Source organism: Equus caballus, chromosome 13, assembly GCF_041296265.1.
Source record: "Equus caballus isolate H_3958 breed thoroughbred chromosome 13, TB-T2T, whole genome shotgun sequence".
Lineage (NCBI taxonomy): Eukaryota > Metazoa > Chordata > Mammalia > Perissodactyla > Equidae > Equus > Equus caballus.
In genome coordinates this window covers 51,056,013-51,076,961 of record NC_091696.1, presented here as the reverse complement: position 1 = coordinate 51,076,961, position 20,949 = coordinate 51,056,013, and the positions used below count along the sequence as shown (strand labels likewise).

The 20,949-nt window shown below is 56.6% G+C and overlaps 2 protein-coding genes and 1 non-coding gene across 13 annotated transcripts; all 3 read left to right on the top strand.

Annotated features, from left to right (window-relative positions):
• The first annotated feature begins 2,003 nt into the window (after window positions 1–2,003).
• On the top strand, window positions 2,004–12,861 carry ZNF213 (zinc finger protein 213). Of its 3 annotated transcripts, none has more exons than XM_014730208.3 (6): window positions 2,004–2,515; window positions 8,223–8,735; window positions 9,433–9,556; window positions 9,783–9,856; window positions 10,062–10,185; window positions 11,284–12,861. In XM_014730208.3, exons 2-6 carry the CDS (start codon window positions 8,337–8,339, stop codon window positions 11,931–11,933), a joined length of 1,371 nt encoding a protein of 456 aa, XP_014585694.3. In that variant the 5' UTR covers window positions 2,004–2,515; window positions 8,223–8,336; the 3' UTR covers window positions 11,934–12,861. The 3 variants fall into 3 exon arrangements, with proteins under 3 accessions (XP_014585694.3, XP_005599094.3, XP_070088462.1); XM_005599037.4 differs by lacking the exon at window positions 2,004–2,515 and adding an exon at window positions 6,478–7,070; XM_070232361.1 differs by lacking the exon at window positions 2,004–2,515 and adding an exon at window positions 6,775–7,324.
• Window positions 12,862–13,939: 1,078 nt separating this feature from the next.
• On the top strand, window positions 13,940–20,667 carry CASP16 (caspase 16). Of its 9 annotated transcripts, none has more exons than XM_070232355.1 (11): window positions 13,940–14,195; window positions 14,280–14,420; window positions 14,501–14,696; window positions 14,814–14,902; window positions 15,753–15,863; window positions 16,002–16,169; window positions 16,731–16,953; window positions 17,241–17,357; window positions 17,754–17,828; window positions 18,368–18,471; window positions 19,177–20,667. In XM_070232355.1, the coding sequence occupies exons 1-11, from the start codon at window positions 14,121–14,123 to the stop codon at window positions 19,180–19,182; spliced, it is 1,305 nt and encodes a 434-aa protein (XP_070088456.1). In that variant the 5' UTR covers window positions 13,940–14,120; the 3' UTR covers window positions 19,183–20,667. The 9 variants fall into 9 exon arrangements, 8 of the variants coding, with proteins under 8 accessions (XP_070088456.1, XP_070088453.1, XP_070088455.1 ...); XR_011424862.1 differs by lacking the exon at window positions 16,002–16,169 and having other exon boundaries at window positions 13,971–14,195; window positions 19,177–19,371; window positions 20,089–20,667; XM_070232352.1 differs by having other exon boundaries at window positions 13,971–14,195; window positions 19,069–20,667.
• Window positions 19,963–20,035, top strand: TRNAR-CCG (transfer RNA arginine (anticodon CCG)). Its single transcript has one exon. It is a non-coding gene; the product is annotated as a tRNA-Arg (tRNA).
• Window positions 20,668–20,949: the final 282 nt, after the last annotated feature.

The following is a 20,949-nucleotide window of genomic DNA, read 5'->3' as shown; positions in this document are numbered from 1 at the left end:
TTTATAATTTGCCCTCCCTGGCCCTGTTTTATTCCTGGTCTTCTGGTTTTGGACCTCTGTAGCTCCTATTCCCCATTCTCTACTTTTTTTTTCTGGGGAGGGCTGCGCTCAGCCTGCTTATTATCTTAGATTTGCAGCTCAGCTTCCAAGATAACATTTCAGTTCTGACACCAACTCACCTTGAGGACATCTGCGTCAGGGAGGCCGTTCACACCCCACCTGCCTCCGTGGATCACAGGGCCAGCAGGGTGGCCACACCCCTGGTTGGCTCCTAGTTCCTAAGGGACAAAGTGACTTGAACGGGACAGCCAACTGTAAATAGTAATAATAGCTGCCAGTTGAGCAGATGCCCTGCCAGGCGGGGGCCAAGCATCATATATATGTTACGTCTACTCTCCACGACTCTGAGCAGTGGCTTTTATCACAGTTTTATAGATGAGGAAACTGAGGCTGAGAGAGAAGTCCAATGACTTGCCCAAAGTCATACAAGCAGAGAGCTGGAAGCTGGGGTTCAGGTCCAGGGCTTTTACCGTGTTAAAGACTACCACTATTTCCACGCACCCCAACAGCTATTGACTAATTAGTGCATGACATTATGGGGCAGGGCTGTCTAAAAAGAGTAAGATGGACTCAACCTTCAGGGGCATCGGACTCAGATGGGGGTGGGAGGGGATGTAATCAGCTAGACACCAGGAAGCTGCTGACTAGTGGGGGCCCAGGCAGGGCTTGGTGTATCTGGGAGGTCTCAGTGGGATCTAGGGTTGGGTTGCTGGCAGGACTGGTTGAATTAGATGGCTCTTTCTTGAAGAAGCGAGAAAGCAAGCAGTTTCCTCCCTTCAGCTTGTCTTTATGACTCCGGCTCTCAGCCAGAAAGCAGGTTTCTCTGCTTGGCTCGGTGCGAGGGGCTGCACTCGTGCACGGAAAGCAGGCTAGCTGCTCCCAGGAGCTTGTTTTCTCGTGAAGGAGAGACAGAGGTGGGAAAGAGACTTGTTCAAACGACACAGGGAGCCATCATCACCTGCCATGAGCTTAGCACAGAATACTCATTTGCTTGCCTTGATTTCAGTTCCTTGGCCACGTGGCCAACATGTCAGGATTTGAACCACTCAGAGGTCTGGTCGATTGAGCCAGGGAATCATTTAAAGACCACTCTGGCCTCTGAGGAGCGCAGAGACCACAGTATCCAGGAGAAACTGTTTCCCCTTTTCACAGCACAGTGTAGAGGGACATGATTCCAAGAGCCCATGGGTCTCTGACCGCTTCTCCCTTGAGATCCATCCAGAGGCACCATTCTGGGACAGACCTGGCCAGAGCATTTTAAGAGTGGGATTTGGCGGTTTGGAAAATATTTGACAAGAGCAACTAAGACTGAGGAGGTAGCTGGGATGTCGTGGAAGGGCCTGGAACGTCAGGCTTAAGGGCGTCACTGAGAGGACGCAGACTAGGCGGAGGACGACAGAGAAGGGTCTTGGTGTCTCCGGTTAGAGGGTGAGGAGGCTCAGGTGTGGCTTGCTCCCTGGCTGCTGCTCACACCTGACACCCCATCTCTTGGCACCGGAGAACCCGACCTGTTGCTCCTGCGCCACAGAAGTAGCGCAGGGTGAGGGCGGAGGGAGATTCCCTCCGGGCTCGCACGCTCTCCTCGCGCGGCCCGCGGGCTCGGCCCAGGTCCTTGCTGAGGGCGCTCAGGGCCGGCTGGCCGCACTGCCCTCCCCGGGCGGGCCAGGGACATCGGCCTCAGCACAAGGCTAGGCTGGGACAGCTCCAGAGCTCGTGTGACCCTGCGGGGCAGCGACGTCTGGACATCTGCCGGGGTCTCGACAGGGGTCAGCCTCAACGCGGGGAGCCTGGCTTCAGGAAAGCCCCGCCTCTCCCGCTCGGCCCTTAGCCAATTAAGTGTCGGGGCGGAGCGAGGGGGCGGGCTCCAGGAAAACTGGCCAATCACGGCCGGCGTTTGTTCTGGGAGCGGCCCTCCCCTCTCCACGCTGCAAAGCTGCACGGTCGTCTGGGCAACTGGCGGAAGCTCTCGGCATAGAAACTTTCCCTTTTCCCTCCGCCTCGTGTCTGTTGCGGAGGGAACCGAAGACCGCGGGCTGGACTCCTGGCTTCGCCGCCAGCTCCCGAGGTTTCAGAGCCGTCCCGGGCGTGCTACCGAGATGCCAAGCCGCCTGCCGTCCTAGAGGAGGCGCGGACTCGGGGCGCGGGCTCCGGGCCAGGGCCTCTTCCGGCTTCGCGCGCCGAGCCCTGGAATCTAGTTGCTGTCCCCGAGACCCAGGCAGCCCGAGCCCGGCGGCCACATCCCGCCCAGAGCATGGCTGGCCTGTCTGCGGTGCCGAGGGAGACCTGGCCCCTTCACTGGAGCTTGGCAGGGCCCGGCTACCTCCCGCTGGCGTTCTAGCACCTTCCGAGCCCCGGAGCAGGACCTGACGGAGCTGCCTGGGGAGACCGGGGCGCGGGTGCGGAACGACCTGGAAGGAGACCGCAGTCCTTTTCGGGTGGAGCCGGGGAAACTGAGGTGGCCGGGACGCGGGGAGGGCGAGGGTACTATCCGCGGTTTCAGGCATCTACTGGGGGGGCTTGGAACGTATCCGCTGCGGGTGGGGAGGGACTGCTGTAGGAAATGAATGCCTGCGTTTCAGGTCCTTTGCTAAGTGTTGAGAAACAAGCGATGAAAAAGTCAGACAAGATTCTTGCCCTCACGTGGTTCCAGTCTAGTGGGAAAGACAGACAAGCAGATAAATGGCACATACATGAATTTCAAGTAGTGACAAATGCCAGAAAGAAAGGGTGAAGGAATGGAGGATGTTAGGAACTGATTGTCAGAGAAGGCCCCTCCGAGGAGGGAACATTTAAGCTGAGACTTGAAGAATGACAAGAATCCGTTTTACAAGGATTTGGGGGCAGAACCTTCCAAGCAAGGGGAACAGAATGAATAATGGCCCTGCCATGAGAAAGACACTGGTGTTCCAGGAGCTGAAATGACACCCCTGGTGGGAGGGAGGGAGGAAGGGAGGCTAGAGAGGTGAGACTTTGTGAGGGGCTGTGGCCAGTTTCTCCCTGGTGGCCCGCGGAGCGTGGGGAACAGGAGGTTACGAGGATGATCCAACCTTTCTCATCCTCCTGCTCCTCGGCCAGCGTGTGACATGGGGTCAGGCAGTCTTCCCGCCTGGGTTGCAAAGGCAGCACTCGGTGGCCTGCACCTCAGTCACCTCCTAGAGCACACCAGTTTTTCTGTCCTCAACTAACAAAGCTCCTGGCTAGCCATGAAGATTAATACAAGCCAACAGGCCTGACCAGAACAAGTTGAGCTCCAGTTTTCAGGGAAAAGATGCCTGGAGGGCCAAACTCTTGCAGTCTCTCATGTCCCCTATGCTCCTGTGGCCATGCCTATATGACAGTTCCTGGTAATGCATAATTCCCTGGAACTCACCACTCTGTATTGAGCACTTACTGTGTGTTCAGAGTTAGTGCTGGGCTAAGTGGTCCACATGTATTCTCTCATTTAATCTTTATAACAACCTTACGAGGTAGTGAAACCGTTAGGATTCAGTTTAACTACAAATAACAGACCCAGAATAACGGGGTCTTAAGCAAGACGGAAGTGTATTTCTTAAGATAAAGTCTCGAGGTGGGCTGGAGGTAAGCAGCCTATGGCAGGACTGGGATGGCAGCCCTAATCCACAAAGTCAACAGGGACTGAGGGTCGTCCTAGCCTGCTGCTCCACCGCCATTAAAGTGCCCTCTCATGATCCCAAAACCATACATGCTGATTTAAAAAATTTTAATCAAAGGGGAATACTATGTACAACTTTATGTTAAAAAATTTGAAATTGTAGGGGCCGGCTGGGTGACGCAGCAGTTAAGTGCACACATTCCGCTTCGGCGGACGGGGGTTCGCTGGTCTGGATCCCGGGTGAGGACATGGCACCGCTTGGGAAACCATGCTGTGGTAGGCGTCCCACATATAAAGTAGAGGAAGATGGGCGTGGATGTTAGCTCAGGGCCAGTCTTCCCCAGCAAAAAGAGGAGGATTGGCAGTAGTTAGCTCAGGGCTAATCTTCCTCAAAGAAAAAATTTGAAATTGTAGATGAAAAGGATGATTTCCTAGAAAAATTAAAACTATCAAAATGTAGTTAAGAAGACATAGAAATTCTGAATATCCAATATCCCATAGGAGAAATTATAAAAATAAACATTTTTTCTACTTCTATTTTTAATGAAAAAACTTAGTAGGCAGTAGTGCTACTTGAGATATACATTCTGGTTGTAATAGAGATCCAAAATAACAGTGGTTTAAACGGTATCTATTTCTCTCTCACATCACTACCTGGGTATAAATCCAGGGCTAGTCTGGTGGCTCCACAATCATCAGGAATCCAGGCACCTTCTGTCTTATTGCTTTGCCACCTCTGGGTGTTACTCTCATCTCCATGGTCCATGCCACTATGTCCAAATTCCTGCTAGCAGATGGGGAAAAGAGAATAGGAAGACATGGCTCATCCCTTTCTAGTAAGATGCATACATCACGTCTGCTCACAACTTACTTGCTTCAATTTAATTACATGCAAGAGCGGCTGGGAAAACATACTCTTTATTCTGAATGGTCATGTGCTCATCAAAAAATTCTTACTATAGAAAGGGAAAACTGATATTGGGGAACAACAAGCAGTCTTTCTGCTGCAGATGAGAATAGATGCTCCTTAATATAAGCATGGATATATATCAGAGACAATAGACAGTCGTAAACCACTAAAAGTATTTTCATTAACCAAGACAATGATGCTGCTGTCCTCAATTTTTAAGATTGTTTAGGGAGTTCTGGACAATGCTATAAGACTAAGAAAATAATGAGTATAAATTCTGGAAGTGAATATAAATTTTCTGGAAAGAAAAATTGTACTTTTTCCATTATTTATAGATTTTATTTTCTAGCCAGGAAAATAAAACACTATCAGAAGGAAAAGAAAGTGCAACTAGGTGGTCAATTTAAATATAATTGTATAAAAATAATTTATCATCTACCAGCAATGCTCAATAGAATACATGGCAGGTGTGCCAGTTATCAATTTATTTCTCTCAGCCCCCAAACACCCTATTTGCCCTGCTTTGTGATACTGTAGCTGGACCCTGTAGAATTTCTCCTTGGCTAGCCAACTTGATGTTAGTCTTTGCTGATAGAGGGCGCCGGAAGAACACTGTAAGGCTGCACCTGGAAAAAAGGACTTTGAAGTTCCTTCTTCCTTGGGGGAAAGTAGCAACCACTTCAGCAGTCTTCACAGAACAGTCTTGGCTCCTGCCCTCCAGCAAGTTCAAGCAAAGGCAAGAAGGTGTATATAGAAATGATCTGCAAATACGGAGTAAGAGGCTTTAGATAAAATATGGAACTTTCGTGCTGTGGAATACTATGCAGCTTGCAAAATAGGTGAATTTTGTTTATAAGTGCTGTTATAGAAAGGTATCCCTGATAGACCTACATGTCAACAAAACATTACTTAGATAGAATGATTCCAGATTTATTATAGATGTAGAACTGTACGAACAGGACTAAAATATTAATAATGTTTATTTTTGAATGGCCTTATTAGGAATATTTTTTACCTTCAGTTATTTAACAAATATTATGCAAGGCACAATTCTAGGTGCTGGGAGTAGGGCAGTGAAAACGGTCTGACATCATGTAGCTTACAGTCAAATAGTGGGAGACAAATATGTCAGGTAGTGATAAAAGGACGAAAAATAAAGCAGGGCAGAGGTATGGGGTTGGTGGGGCTGTTTACGTAGGGTTAGGGAAAGCCACTTTGAGGGAGTGACATTTGAGCAGAGTGAGGGAACTAGCCTTGTGGATATGGATGCCTGTATAATTTTCCACTTTAACTTTCTTTTCTACACTAAGCATGCCATACTTGCATAATCAAAACAAAACAAAACAAGAAAGCTCTTTCTATTTCAGCTGCAGATCTCCAGGTCAAGGAGTAAGTAGAGAGGGTGGGAGCAGGTTCACAGGCATGGAAGGAGAACCCAGAGCTTCCCGGACACGGCCAGCCTGCTCTAGATTCCCCCGGCCCCTCAGACGACGCCGCTGGTGGGAGACCGCGCGGCTCCCCGGGGTCACTGTCCCCGCCTGCCGCGTCCCGCCGAGCGACCCCAGCCGACGCTCGGAGACGGATAAGCGCCGAAGGAAGCTCCACGCCCTTCACTGGGCTGCATCTTCCAGGAAGCTCTGCGCCCCGCTGGGAGCTGCTAAAGACTTGGGCGAGGGCGAGTCCCAAGAGGCTGGAGACGATTCTCCCAGGCCGAGCTCCAGCTGCTAGGCCGCGGCCCCCTCGGCCCTCCACCCACTCTGGAGCGGAAAGAGCCGGCCTCGGTAGGAAGATTCCATCCTAGCGCATCCCTTCCGGCGGAGCGAGCTCTCTACTCGCGGTTGGGTCAGCCGCCGTCTCCGCCCACCAGGCCAGCCTTAGCTTCCTTCCCTTTCTTGCCCATCAGGGGCCAGAGGAGCAGAGAAGCTAAAGCTAAATCTAGAGAGCGGCACAGCACCAGTTTTGGCGCAGACCCCAGCCGAGTGGCATGGGTTTTGACGGGCATGGCGTCGCTGCCAGAAGACCAGCCCTACGGGTTCTCCCCGGTCATTGGCCATCTGTCAGGGAGAAGGCACCACGCTTAACAGGGGAACGACCGACTGGGTCGTGTAGTTTCCAGCGGTTGTCTCGGCGCCTGCGCTGTGTCGCTTCCCGGCGAGCGCCGCGCCAACTTCCGGCGCCTGGGCCTTGCGGCGGAACTGGGAACGCCTGGGTGGCTGTGGGCGGTGTGTCCCGGGGGCGGGACCGGCGACGCGGGCCGCCGGGCTCCGAGGTCGAGAGCGGGGCTCCCGGCGGCCGGGGCTGGCGCCCCGAGGCAGACACCGAAGGGGACGCACACCTTTGGGAAGTGCCGAGGGGAGCCCGGGGCTCCTGCACCCGCTGCCCGCCCCGCCGCCTCTCAGCTCTGCGCGGGCAAGGCTGCCGGGGACGGAGCGCCGGGCTCCGGGCGGGTCCGCGTTCCCGCCCGCCGCGTCCTGCCGAGCCACCCTGGTGAGTCCCTGGCTCTCTCCGAGCCGAGCCTCCTCGGTCACTGGAGGATGAGAGTGGAGTGCGTACTTCAGGGGTGTTGTGAGAAGGAGAAGAATAAAGTGAAGAAAGTGCTAGTGTGTAGTAGAGAAGAACTGGAAACAACCTGCCTGCCTGCCTCGCTCGGGTGTTGGTTGAGGAACTGGAGCACTTCCATACTGCGGAATCTCCCAGAGCTGCTCCCTGGGAAGCGTCGTTAGGTGGAAACTAACAGTTAGGTGATTACAAAACCGTATGTGCAGTAAGACCTCATTGATGTAAAAGCACGCACAAAGCACTTTTAATTTTTTCTTTTCTATAGACACATTTTCAGTAAATAAGGCAAGAAAAGGTCTGGGAGGTTATATGTGAGACTGTTAATGGAGGGGCACCTGCAGTGTGGAAGAGAGAGTTTCTCTTTTATGTATTTCTGTTTTGTTTAAATTCCCCCTTCTGTATTACAATGGTTTGTATGGTTGAAAGAAAAAGCAATTAAAGAAGACTCCAAAGTGCACACTTTTCAGAACTATTGTGAGTGGCAATAAGGTATAAATATGTGCTATACATTCATATGTACCTGTGGGTAAGTGGCTTAGGATGGTGTCTGTGAGCCCTTTGCTGACCCCCAGGGCCAGATGTGTTTTGGAATTCAGGAATTTTTATATTTGAGGAAGATAATACAGTGCCCATATGGTATATCAAGTGACACCACCCATAAATTCTGGGAGAACACTGAATAATCAAATGAATTAATTAAAATTTTTAAATTGAAGTATAATATACATACGGAAATATACATTATAAATACAGCTTGATGAGTTTTTATAAGCTGAGCAAATATGTTAATATTTCTGCCATAAAAATGTGAACGTTTACTTTAAGTAGGATAAATGGAGATTGTAAATAGGCTCATATAGCAGGTCAGGTGGTGGAAACTGGGAGTTTTGGATTTCAGAACTGAGGATAAGGGGCTGTGGGCCTGTATTAGTAGGAGAGAGAGTCACGTGAGCAAGGTATTACAGGAGAGCCTAAAAAAGGATTCAGGGCCACCACAGGATGGGAGCTGGAGTTCCTGGATGTCCCTCCAGGCTGGCATTGGCTCATGTACTGCCCTCTCCTGTTTTATTTTTTCCCCAGGAGTGCGTGTCCAGATGTCAGCCCGGCTACCACAGGGGATCCCTCTGGGAGACTGAAGGGTGGGCTCCCAGGCCCAGGCTGAGGCCCACCAGCCCTGAGCCGTAGGGCAGGGGGATGGCAGCCACCCCAGAGCCTCGAGACCAGACCCCTGGGGAGGGAGAAGGGCTTCTGATCGTCAAGGTGGAAGATTCCTCCTGGGAGCAGGACTCTGCCCAGCAAGAGGACAGCAGGGATTCCGAGACCTGCCGCCAACGCTTTCGGCAGTTCTGCTATGGGGATGCAGGTGGGCCCCATGAGGCCTTCAGCCAGCTTTGGGAGCTCTGCTGCCGCTGGCTGCGGCCCGAGCTACACACCAAGGAGCAGATCCTGGAGCTGCTGGTGCTGGAACAGTTCCTAAGTGTGCTGCCTGGGGGCGTCCAGGGCTGGGTGCGTGAGCGATGCCCGGGGAGTGGTGAGGAAGCCGTCGCCCTGGTGGAGGACCTGCAGAAGCAGCCAGTGAAAGCTTGGCCGCAGGTGAGGGGCCTCTGGGCTGAAGAGAGGGCCATCTCCATCAAGAAGAGTCTCCAGGAGTGGTGGGGACGCAGAGCTTGAGGGAGCATCCACAGGAGCACATCATAACAGATGCTGCTTTCTGAAAGACACTGTCCAAATGAATCTGGTTTCTTTTTGGTAGCTTTGAAAGACAGCAGCGGGACCAGGGTGGGCATGTTCCAGGAAGGCAGGCTTTAGCTCCACACAGGTTCTGCAGATCTTTGTTCCTGTTCTGCTCTAGGCTAGGCCCTGGGGATACAGTGATACACGTAATGAGAGGACCAGAGTGGGTGTGAGAAGGTAGAGCTGTCCACCCTGCTGTCTTGTGGGGAGTTGGGTCCTTAACACTGGAAGCATCTGGGGAGGTGCTAATGAGTGGCTGGGGTGTGGGGTTCTGCCCATGACAGGAAGGTTCCCCCACGCCCCCTTGCTAAGTGGTTCTGTGATTCTGGCCTTTGGAGGCTGATTCTGGCCTCATGCTTGATCGAGAAATGTCCTTGAGCACGCAGCACTGCCTGGTGTCACATTCTCCTCTGGACTTTCCTGGGGCCCCATGTTGATCTCCTTCCCCGCACCTCAGGATCCTGAGGGTCATGTCCTGTGTCTCCTTCCCAGGGATTAAACTCTGTCTCCCCGGTCTGGTGTCGGTCCTGATGAGCATGTTGTGGTTCCTGCACAGGATGTGCCCTCAGAGGAGGTGGAACCCGAGGCTACAGTCCATGGATCCCAGGCCAAGGGGCCTCCCCCAAAGGTGGGGGCACAACGCCAGCCGCCTGTACCCTGGGAGCAGCACAGCCATGGTGGTGAGTAAGCTGGTAGGCTGCAGAGTGACTGGGCTGGGGCCTGGCTCCTTCCCAGGCATTGCCCTAAGAGTAGGAAGGGTATTTGTGTCCTGTGAAACCTAGGTGCCTGTGCGTGCGTGCCCACGTATGCGTGCGTGCGTGTGTGTGTGCATCATGCGCAGGAGAGCATGTGAGGTCTCACTTCCGGCCTGGCTGGCTTCTCTGAGGCTCCGTTCTTTTCCTTCAGCCCAGTTTCCTGCTCTGCTTAAAGAGGGGAGTGCCAGAGAGACGACGGACACCTGCTTTGCCTCTGGGGTCCCTGTGAGTTATCAGTCTCTTTGTCCCCTCTGAGGTGTTGAGTCCCTAAAGTGAGCCTTGCCTTCTCATCAAAGCCTCTTCCATCTATCCCACTCCTGCCTGGACCCATCCTTGTCCCCATCCCAACCCCCTTCCTGCCCCCGCCCACAGTTGCCTGGGGAGTCCTGAGCAAGGCAGCCCTGAGCTGGGTTTTTTCACCTCATTCCAGGGACCTGTGACATTTGGAGACATTCCCTTCTATTTCTCCCGGGAAGAATGGGGGTCCCTAGATCCTGCTCAGAGAGATCTCTTCTGGGACATAAAGCGGGAGAACACCCGGAACATTGCTCTGGGTAAGCAGTGGGTACAGCTGGGACCCTTGGAATCCTTGGCTCCTCTGAGGAGTAGGCTGCAGCCTCCTTCAGGATCCCAGCAGCAGAAGGTGGGCAAAGGCAGGCCACACCCCTGCATGTCCTGCTGGAATCCTCAGTCTTCCTTCCCACCTGCTCCTTAGCTGGCTCCAAGGTAGGCTTTCCCTGGGTCCCTTCAAGAGTCCTGGGTGATTTCTCTTTTGTGTTAATGTTCATCTTTCTCTGCCTTCTAAGTGTATTGATATGTGACAGGTGCGTGCGACATGCTAGTGCTGTGCTGAGCACTTGTATGGGCATTATCTCATTTGATCCGCACAACCCGGGGCATAGAAATGTTGTCCCCGTTTTACAGTCGAGGGACCTGAGACTCAGAGGTGACCAGACATTGAAGGGACAGAGCTGAGACTCAGTGTAGACAGTGGTTGTCACGGCCCTCAGCCTGCCCTGTGAAGAGATGCTGGCAGTGAAATCACCTATTGCGTGGCCACGAGGCCTGGGCCCTGCTCAGTAGAGGCCACAATCCTGGGGTCCCTCTCCAAGCCTGGGCACTATTTGGGGATCATCTCATTTAATCCACACAATCCAATGGGATGAACCAGGATTCCTCCCAGTCTAAATGTTTGTTCTTGAGTTTGGAGAAGGAGAGCTTGTGTAGTGAGAGGAACCACCTTAGCTGAACCAATGTGGTTCCTCAGTTTCTGCTTTGAATGGTAAGAGTCTGTGCAATTTACAGCCTTTACCTGAATCTCTTCATTTAGGGAGTTTGAACAGCCAGGTTTCAGAGAGTGAGACGTAGGACCCCAGTGTGGCAGCCGAGGCCCAGGTCGATCAGGTGTGTGACTAGGATTCCCTGGCCAGCAGATCAGCCCATGGGCGCCTTGCCATGGCTCTAGACGTTTCTCTGTGGCAATAGGTCATGTCACCGTTGTGTGGATGACGAAGCTGCACCTGGGCTCTGCTGGAGCCTGGGCTGTCCGAGGGACTGCCAAGGCGCTTGCCCCTGAGCCCTGTTTCTGCCGGCCTCAGCTCTGGCCCCAGAACCAAGTGGGTCTGAAGAGGCCACTTCCTCTCCGCTTGCAGGTTTGGGGCTCAAGAGCCACAGTGAGCATTCCCGGCCAGAGGAGGCGCTCCCGGGTCAGGCCGGCGGCGACGTGACTGTGTCCTGGAGCCCTGCGGAGGCTGAGGTCTGGGAGAGCGAGGCCCGGCTAGGGGCGACCCTGGGGCGGGCAGTAGGGGCGCGGCGAGGACGGCCGCCCACGCGCCGGCGGCAGTTCCGGGACCTGGCGGCCGAGAAGCCTCACAGCTGCGGCCAGTGCGGCAAGCGTTTCCGCTGGGGCTCCGACCTAGCGCGCCACCAGCGCACGCACACGGGCGAGAAGCCGCACAAGTGCCAGGAGTGCGAGAAGAGCTTCCGCAGCTCCTCGGACCTCGTGCGCCACCAGGGCGTGCACACGGGCCAGAAGCCTTTCTCCTGCTCCGAGTGCGGCAAGAGCTTCAGCCGCAGCGCCTACCTGGCCGACCACCAGCGCATCCACACCGGCGAGAAGCCCTTCGGCTGCAGCGACTGCGGCAAGAGCTTCTCGCTGCGCTCCTACCTGCTGGACCACCGGCGCGTGCACACGGGCGAGCGGCCCTTCGGCTGCGGCGAGTGCGACAAGAGCTTCAAGCAGCGCGCCCACCTCATTGCCCACCAGAGCCTGCACGCTAAGATGGCCCAGCCCGTGGGGTGAGGGCCGGAGCAGGGCGATCTCCCTAGCGCAGCTTCCCCTCTCCCCCTCGGGAATTCAAGCCCCGTCTGTAGCCACTGCCCCGGCTGACTGCCCTGCTCTGCCCTGGGACTTGAAATGGAAATCCCCTATGACCTTGGCACCATTCCCTTCCTGCTCCGAGGGTTTTTCTTGCCCTCTGGCTTCCTGGAGCCTCCCCTCCCCCGCACATTCGGGGCCAGTGGCATTAAAGTAGGGGAGACACTGGGGCAGCAGGGAAGTGTGAGGCCTCGGGCGGGGCCTGGAGTCCCTATCCGAGAAGTCCCTCAGCCTTGCTTCCCTCGTGGCTCTTTGCTCCCTATCTTCTCGGCTGGGTGTGTGGGCCAGCCCTCTGCCCTGCCAAGCTGTGCCTTCTGGTGAGAGTGGAGGAATAGGCCTTGACCCCCAGGGCACTGCTGGGCTCTGGGAGTGTCAGCCCACACCTCTGATGATGTGGGTCCTGGGCAAGGCTACAGGGCCTTTCTGGCCTCTACCCTCTCCCATTTCCAGGCCATGACCACTCTGCCCTGTCCCTGTGACCCAGAAGCTGCCTGCCTCCGCTCTCAGCAGACTTCCCCCGACTCCCACGAGTGCGTCCCTGAGAGATATTCCCTCCCAGTCTGGCGAGGGTCATGGTGGCTCCAGGGACAGGAGGGCGACCGTGCAGTCTAAGAACAGGGCTAGCGGAGGCGCACTGCTCCCCATTCCTCCAGAGGCATGGGGTCTATGGTACTTAACACTAGCACTTCGTCAGCACTTTGTTGCTGACTCTTTAGGCACTGCTTTCCATGGCGGCATCTGCATCATCTGCAGACTGGCATTCACAGGGACAGACCGTAGGCCCTCCAAAGGAGCTTGGCCCAGCTGGCCTCTAAAGGGCAGCCAAAGGGTCTGAATAAATGCGGAAACTGCCTCCAAGTTGTTGTGTTCTCTAGGTGGCTGCTGGGTGGAGGGATCTGGAGTTCATACCCCTTTGCCTCTTGGCCTGGTAGTCCTGGTGGCATGTGGTGCTACGTGGTCACCAGGTGGAGCCACATTCTTGGCTTCCAGGTCTACTGGGCCCGAAGGGCAGCCACGAGCCTCAGGACTCTCATCCTCCTGTGTCAGCCAGTGCCTGCCCTAGTCTAGGGACAGCTCAAGGTGGGACAACTGGTAGTACCCCTCCCTACTCCAGCAAGAGAATGGGGGAGCTGAGCAGGACTTGGGGTCTTTGCCAGGACACCTCCTTTCTCCCCATTGGTGAAACGAAGAAAGAGGCTTGGAGATGGGGTGACTGGGCAGGGTGGTGGTATGCTCACACTGCTGGTAGGGGATCCAGAACTCAAAGCCAGTCCCTGTGCTCAGATCCCTTATGGAGAGAGGGCTGCTGAGTCAAAATGGGCAGGGCCCCCATTCCCCATCCAGCCTTTGACATCTGACCGCTCCCCTGCGCAGGCCCCAGGAGCTGGTGGGTGCAGGTCAGAGCTCTTTCTGCCTCTGGTGAGCGCTTTCTGACTCACCTGGTCATGGCCTCAGTGGACCTGCCTGAAGGGCAGTGGGGGCGGCTGAGACAAGGTGTTCTGTCCCTTGGTCTGTGTGTGTGCCAGCTTCTCTGCCTCCTGGGCCCTTCCTCAGCAGCCCCCATGTGACACTCAAATCATTCTGAGGTTGCTGCGATGGACCCCATTTTGCAGATGAGGCAACCGGGGTCTCACTGTGGACAGCTGACCCCAGTTGGGGGTTTCTGCCTCTGGAGCATGCTTGTCATGCTCCCCAGGCCCTCATGCTGGCGGCTGCTGTGTGCATGTGTGTGGGCGCTGGGCATGACTGAGTAGGAGGTGACAGGTGGCAGGAGAGTGCTTGGACTTTGTTGGTGCTGTTGGCTGGTTCAGAAGGGAGACACTCAGGTGTAACGAGATCAGATGGGAGGTGGGCCAGGAGCTAAGAATAGGATTGGACATGGGTCCTGGCTCAGGTGGGGCATGTCAATGCCAGCCAGGAAGTAGCCCGCTGGAGTCGGAATAGCAGGGAGTAGGGCCCAGGACTCAGGGTTCCAGGAGAGGGGCAGAGTCCGACTCAGCTCATAAACAGAGCTGATAGGACACAGCGCAGGGACAGGGGAAGGGTTGGGACCCAGGGTACTGGTACCAGGGCGGGAGCTCTGTGCTCAGAGGAAGTGCCCACCTGGCCCCCATGGCCTTCCTGGTGGCTGGGACCCTGCGGGTGGCCGCAATGGTGGCAGACACTCAGGAGAGCCTAAGGAGAAAGGTAGTGGAGGCTCTGCCTGGCCCAGCTCACTCCTGGCTCCTGGCTGAGCCCCACTCCAGCCCAACTCTGGCCTTGCCTCCCCAGGGGAAGTACAGCACACAGGGTCCAAAGGTGGCCCTGACTCTCAGCAGCCCTGGGGTGTCGGCCTCTACAGTGGCTGTCCTGGAGGGCATATTCCGGGCCCTGCGCGTTGAGAGCTGGCAGAGGAGGGAGGCCTTGGTTCAGGTGAGCCCTTGCCCGCCTCCCGCCTCCGCCCCAACCTGGGGCCTCCCTGGACCCAAGCCCAGCCTTCACTCTTGACCTAGGGCTTCCTTGGGGAGCTGGCTGGCTTCCGGGAGCAGCTGGATGCCCATGGGGGCCCTGTGGGCTGTGTCCTAGTGGCCTTGGTGGCCCCCAGTGGGCTGCTGAGGCAGCCACAGCAGCTGGTCCAGGAGCTGAGCCGCTGTGGGGCCTTGCGGGGCTGCCCCAAAGTCTTCCTGCTGCTCTCGAGTGCTCCTGGGGGTGAGTGGGCAGGGCAAGGAGCCCTGCTTGTGGGGCAGGGCAATGTTGGGGTGAGGGAGGGTGGGCAGGGGGCCTGAGACCCTCCCTTCCAGGCCAATGTGCTGCTTCTCCACTCAGCTGCCCCTGAGCCTGGAGCCTTCCTCACTAGCCTGGGTGAGCTCTGTGGCCGCTGTCCTCACTGGTCCCTGCTGCAGCTGCTGACAGAGGTGGGGGCTCCAGATGGGGATTCCTAGGGAGGGGGCTTGCGCCGCTCAACTCCCCTGGCCCTGCTGTGCTCTCCTGAACCCATTAGACAGTTAGATTCATTCATATGCTCCCCACCCGTTCATTCTACAAAATCTTCATTGTTTACACATGTGGTGTCAGCCACAGGGCCTCGCCTCCCATTCCCACCTGTGCCCTTCCTTTCAGCCCACTCAGGGTCCCCCAGACACCAGAATCTTCAGAACTCCATGCCTTTGCCCAGGCTATGCCCTCTACTTGTGTGCCCTCACTGTTGTCCCTGCCAGCATCACACAGTCCCTTCCAGGCTGTCAGTGATGCCCTTCCTCAGCCTTCCTGAGTCGATGCTTATAATTCTACCCATCTCTGTTCATACTCACCCAGGCAGTGACTGTCCTGTCAGACTGTGGGTCCCTGGATGTCAGAGCTGGGAATGATTCAGATCTGGTCCTGAGGCCCAAAGTTCTCACTGGGCAGTTGGGTGGCCCCTGGGTGACCCTGGAGGTGAGGGCTGGGCCCTGGTTCTGCTCCACAGCTTTCCCCAGCCTGGTGCCCTCCCCCAAAAGATGGAAGGGCAGTGGTTAATGGCATGGCCAATGTCCACTTGAGGCCATCCATATCCAGGGATGCCCATGACCTTGAGCCTGAACTGGAACCCCCCTCATGACCTCCCTCCTTTCCTCTGTCTCCTCCTCTCTGTTCTGGCAGGGGACCCCAAAGAGACTGTAATAGCCATGATCCTGGCTGAACTATTTCCTGGAGCCAGGATCCTCATTCCCCCCCCACACACGCCCATGTAGCAGCCCTCTGAGGTGTCCTCTGGCCTCTCCCCAGGTCTTCTGCAGGATAGCTGAAGAGTTCTCAGGGGCCACCTACTGCCCAGTCCTTCGGAGCTCCTTGCGGGGGGCACTGTGCCTGGGGGACATGGAACCTTGGGGGCTTGAGGTGAGGGGGCCAGGGCAGGGATCCAATCATCTGACAGCAGTTGCCAGTGGGACAGAGGCTCAGGGAGACCAGAGATGGGGGAGGCGAGAGCTGGGAGGTCCTCAGGCCACTTTGAATGCACCTTAACCCTGTCTGTAGCCAGAACCCAGTCCCAGCGCTCAATATGACCTGTCCGGGGCCAGGGTCGCCCTCCTCCTGGCCGTTATCCGGGGCCGCTCTGGGGCCCAGCACGACGTCGAGGCGCTCTGGGGCCTGTGCCAGGCCCTGGGCTTTGAGACCACCCTGATGACCGATCCTACAGCCCAGGTGAGGGGAAGCCCAGAACTTGTGGTGCTCTGAAGGAAGGCACCCCTGGACCCTGAGGAGTCTCTCCTCGGCCTGTCAGCCATTATGGGCAGGAAGTGCAGCCCCAAGTCCAGCCCCCATCCTCCCCGCTGCATGCACTGGGAACCCACTTCCTTCCCTCTGGAAGCCCGGTCTCCTGCAGTCTCCCACGCTTGCTGTTTCTCTGCTCCCCCACTCAAGGCCCCAGCTGGACCCTCAGGTTTTTCCTGGGACCATCTCAGATTCCTTCCCAGACACCTGTCAGCTCACTGCCGGCCTCTCACGCCTCTTAACTTTTTGGTGCAGCTTCTCTTCTGGGGCCAGAACACCAGCTGCAGGCACCTGGACCCACGTGTCACCCCGATGAGGCCATACCAGGCCATGCAGCATGGGGGTTAGAAAAAAGACTTCCTCCCTGGGCCTGAGGCTGATAGAAGGCGGGAGGTAGGGCAGGCAGGGCGCTGGAGAAGCCTACCTCGAGGACTGCCAGGTCCTGGGGAGGCAGCTGCCCTGGCCCAAGCCTCAATCTCCATCCCACCCTAGGCTTTCCAGGAGGAGCTGGCCCAGTTCCGGGAGTGGCTGGACGCCCACAGGGGCCCCGTGAGCTGTGCCCTTGTGGCCCTGATGGCGCATGGAGGGCCTCAGGGACAGCTGCTGGGGGCTGACGGGCAAGAGGTACAACCAGAGGCACTGGTGCGGGAGCTGAGCTGCTGCAGGGCCCTGCGGGGCCGCCCCAAGATCTTCCTGCTTCAGGCTTGCCGTGGGGGTGAGCGGGGCCTGGGGCCCACCTCCAGCCTGCCCCTCCTGCCCTAGCCTTCTCAGGCTCCTAGGACTTGCTGCCCACCTCCTCCAGGAAGCCTGTGCCCCAGTCCTTTCCCCACCCCCTCCCCCGCCTCTCGTAGAGGTCAGGGCCATGAACTTGAGCATGTCACCCTCAGCACTTTTCATTCAGCACTCAGAATGTCTCCAGCCTGGCAGGCCTGCGCTGGAGCCCTGGAGGCACCCCCAGGTATCTGCTGACTGAAACGACCTGACTGTCCTCTCCTTCCCCAGGGCACAGGGACGCTGGCTTGGGGCCCACAGCTCTCTCCTGGTTCTGGCGCTGGCTGCGGGCACCACCAGCCACCCCCTCCCATGCCGATGTCCTCCAGGTCTATGCCGATGCCCAAGGTAGGACTGCCTTCTTTCCGGACCCTGGGCTTGGCAGGGCTGTGGGGGAGCTGTCCAGAGCACATTTCCAGGGCTCTGAGCTGGGGTTCTGCTGCCACCTCCGTCCTCTCTTTGCCAAGAGGATGGGAAGGGAAACCTTCCTAAACCTCGAGGGACTTTGAAAACCAAGGGCTTCTTCTCCTATTTGAGCTTAGAAACCACTCTGGAGTCAGGAAAGTGAGATGGCTTTTCTGTGGTCACACAGCTGGTCAGCAGCAGGGCTGACATTTGAATTCTGATCTCTTTCCTGCCCTGCACTCTCCACTGCCCTGGGCTGCCCTTGGGCCAGACTTGGGGAGACCCAGGGGCTGGTGGAGTCCCAGGATGCTGGGTAAACGGAGTTGATCCTTCCTGCAGGCAGCTCCTCCAGGGGCCCCACTGCAGGGAGCTCTGACCAGGCAGACATCCTGATGGTCTACGCAGCCGCCGAGGGTAAGAGGACCAGTTGTCAAGAAGCCCCATTACACAGGGCCCAGCCTCCTGGCTGGAGATCTGGAGTGCCTTTAGGGGCAGCCAGGGCTTGGGGGTTGGGGAGCAGGGGCACCAGCCCAGTTGCATTTAAGCCCTCTTCCTTCCATGCTTATTATTTATAAAGTAGTAATGCTGGTGAGCACGTCGTCTTCAGGGCTGACTGTGCCAAGCACCACACCTACACCCTTCCCTCCAGGCTGTAAGTTCCATGAAGGCAGCTCGGTTCTGTCTGCCTCAGGGCCCTGCCCAGTGCCTGGCACATTGTGGGTTCATAGGGCATGTTTGTTCAATACTGAATCCATCATATATTCACTCCTCAAATGTTGAGCAACAACTGGTTCCAGAAGCAAGAAGTTCCCGCTCCCTGCCCCATTCCCTGCCTGCCCCCCGGGGTCCTGTGTGCTTGACCCCCACTTCCACCACCAATAGGCCCCTGGGGAATTGGAAAGCAGCGGGTAGGTGCCCAAGTCTGATACCCCGACCCTGGTCCCCTGGCCTAGGCTGTGTAGCCTATCGGGATGAGACGGGCTCAGACTTTATCCAGACGCTGGTGGAGGTCCTCAGAGCTGACCCCAAGGGAGACCTCCTGGAGCTGCTGACTGAGGTGTGTTGGGGCCTGGGGAGTGGCAATAGGGGGAGAAGGGCTGGATGCATCCTTCTCCCCGGCCCTGGTGTTCTGATCACCTGCTATTCACCCGGCTGGGGAGGGAGTGATCCCCCACCCTCAGCAGTAAGAGATGGCCGAACACACAACACCCACACTGGACAGGTGAGATGGACAGCAGTTATTAGTCTCATAAACCCACAGCTGGGGAAAGATTATATATCTTATGTATAATTACACACCGTTCGGGTTGCCACACAGCGCTGCTCGGGTTGCACTCCGGAGCAGAGCAAGCCAGCAGGGGCCGTGGGCTGCAGGCTTTGTGGTAACAGGGGTGGGGCGCCCCCTGGTTCCCGCGGGAGGAGGTGATTGGTTCGTTTGAATAGTTCTGCAGGCTGGCAGGGAACTGAGGCCCCTCAGGCTGAGGACGGGGTGCAGTGCGGCTGGGTCTGGCAGGTGGGGGAACTAGTGCAGGTGGGGAGCTTTTTCCGCTGGGTGGGGGGCACATCTGAGAGGAGCAGGGGGACTTATGATTACGCCTTTGGGGCCCCGTAAGGCCCAAAGATGTCGAGGCAGCCGTGAGAGTGGCCCTCGCAGGTGAATCGGCGGGTGTGTGAGCTGGACGTGCTGGGTCCCGACAGCGACGAGCGCCGCAAGGCCTGCCTGGAGATCCGCAGCTCGCTGAGGCGCCGGCTCTGCCTGCAGGCCTGACCGCGCCCGAGGCCGCTCAGGTGGAATCGACAGTGGGGGCCACACCCCAGCGCCATCACTGACTCCCTCCGCTCCGCGGTTTCCTCGCCTGTAAACGGAGCATCACAGCACGGGCGCCGGCGCTCAGCGAGCGTGCAATAAACATGTTGATGGTCGCTGTACACGTGAACAGTGCCTGCTCTCAGAGAGGTGCGACAGTAAGAGAGAATGTATGCAAAGTGCCTGGCACTTCATAAAGGCGGATACGAGGCCAGGCCTGCCAACACGGGCTGGGCTGGCCTAGAAGTCCTGGGAAGGGGCTGCCGGGGTCCACAGCGCTCTCCTAGCACACGCGCCCCGCGCTAGGCCGTGGAGATGCAGGAGACGCGACCCCGCCTTCACGGCGGTCAGCGTCTAGTCTGGGGCCATAAGACTGGAACAGAGACTGCAGGTTTGGCGGGGCGGGGAGGAATCACAGGCTCTGGGGGAGCAGTGGGCAGCTCCTGGCCCAACGTGGGCCGGGGGCCCTTGGAGAAAGAGATCCCAGGGGGCCCCTCGGAGCAGGAGGGGCTTGGGCAGCGCCCCCGGGACTCGAACTCCCCCTCACAGGCCCGCGCCCACCGTCCCTGCCAAACGTCCGGCGCTCAGTCCTGCTCCGGGCCTGGTGCTCCTCTTGGAGCCCCGCCCACACGGAGCCCAAGAGGCGGGGGCTCCTCGCCGCTGTGAGCATGCGCGTTGCGGTACACTGCGCAGGCTCCTGCACAGGCTCTATGGGAAAAGCTGCACAACTGTCAAAAGCAGGGCCGCGTGGCCTAATGGATAAGGCGTCTGATTCCGGATCAGAAGATTGAGGGTTCGAGTCCCTTCGTGGTCGCTGTAGGGCACGTTTTTCTCCCTCGCCTTAAAATTTTCCCGGTCTCTGGACAGCACCCTACGCCGGCCCAGGTCGCTCGGGCTGGGCCAACCGCCGGCCCCGCCCCGCCTTCTTGCCCTCGGGACGCATCCCTGTGCCTGCACCCGCCGAACTCCAGATCCGGGGCGAAACCGAGGGCGCTGCGGGGATCAATGCCGGCCGGATCCGCGCGGACTACGGAGCCTGAAGCCACAGGCCGCGAGTCCCGAGAGCCCATTCGGGATTGGCTACGTGAATTACGGTTTAGAAGAGGAGAACTGTGACTGACGAAGGGTTGGACTGTTGGGGGGTGGGAGTGATTTGCCCTAAGGGGGTCAGAGGACGTTGCGTTTTAAAATATAATAGATTATTGTGATGAGAAAGGTTTGGAAGTAGATAGTAGTCATGGTTGCACAATATTGTGAACGTGACGGATGCCACTGAATTGTACGCCTAAAAATGGTTAAAATGGCAAATTTAACGTTATATATATTTTTTACTACAGTAAAAAGTTTTATAAATCTAATAGATTATTTCTTGCAATGAGAGCGTACCCTTAAATAACTACTGTGAATATGTATTTAAAAATTTAAATATAAAGAATATGCCCAGGATTGAGTCATCATTTTTCCGTGAAAAAATGTCTCTACCTGCAAAACTGAGTTCTCTCCAAGGGATTCTGGCTAAGCGGAATGACCAAGGTGATGGGACCTCCTCCCATCAGGGTAAACGCTGGGAGCATGTCAGCTGAGCGTGTACCCCGGGCAGTGGGCGCAAGTGACCTGCGGTTATGCGGAGTGTCACTTTCTCCTTTATCGTTTTTGTGGTGTTTCAGCGGGTTACTAAGGGCTCATAAATATGAAGAAGAAAAACTTCATTAAGATAAACATTTTAAA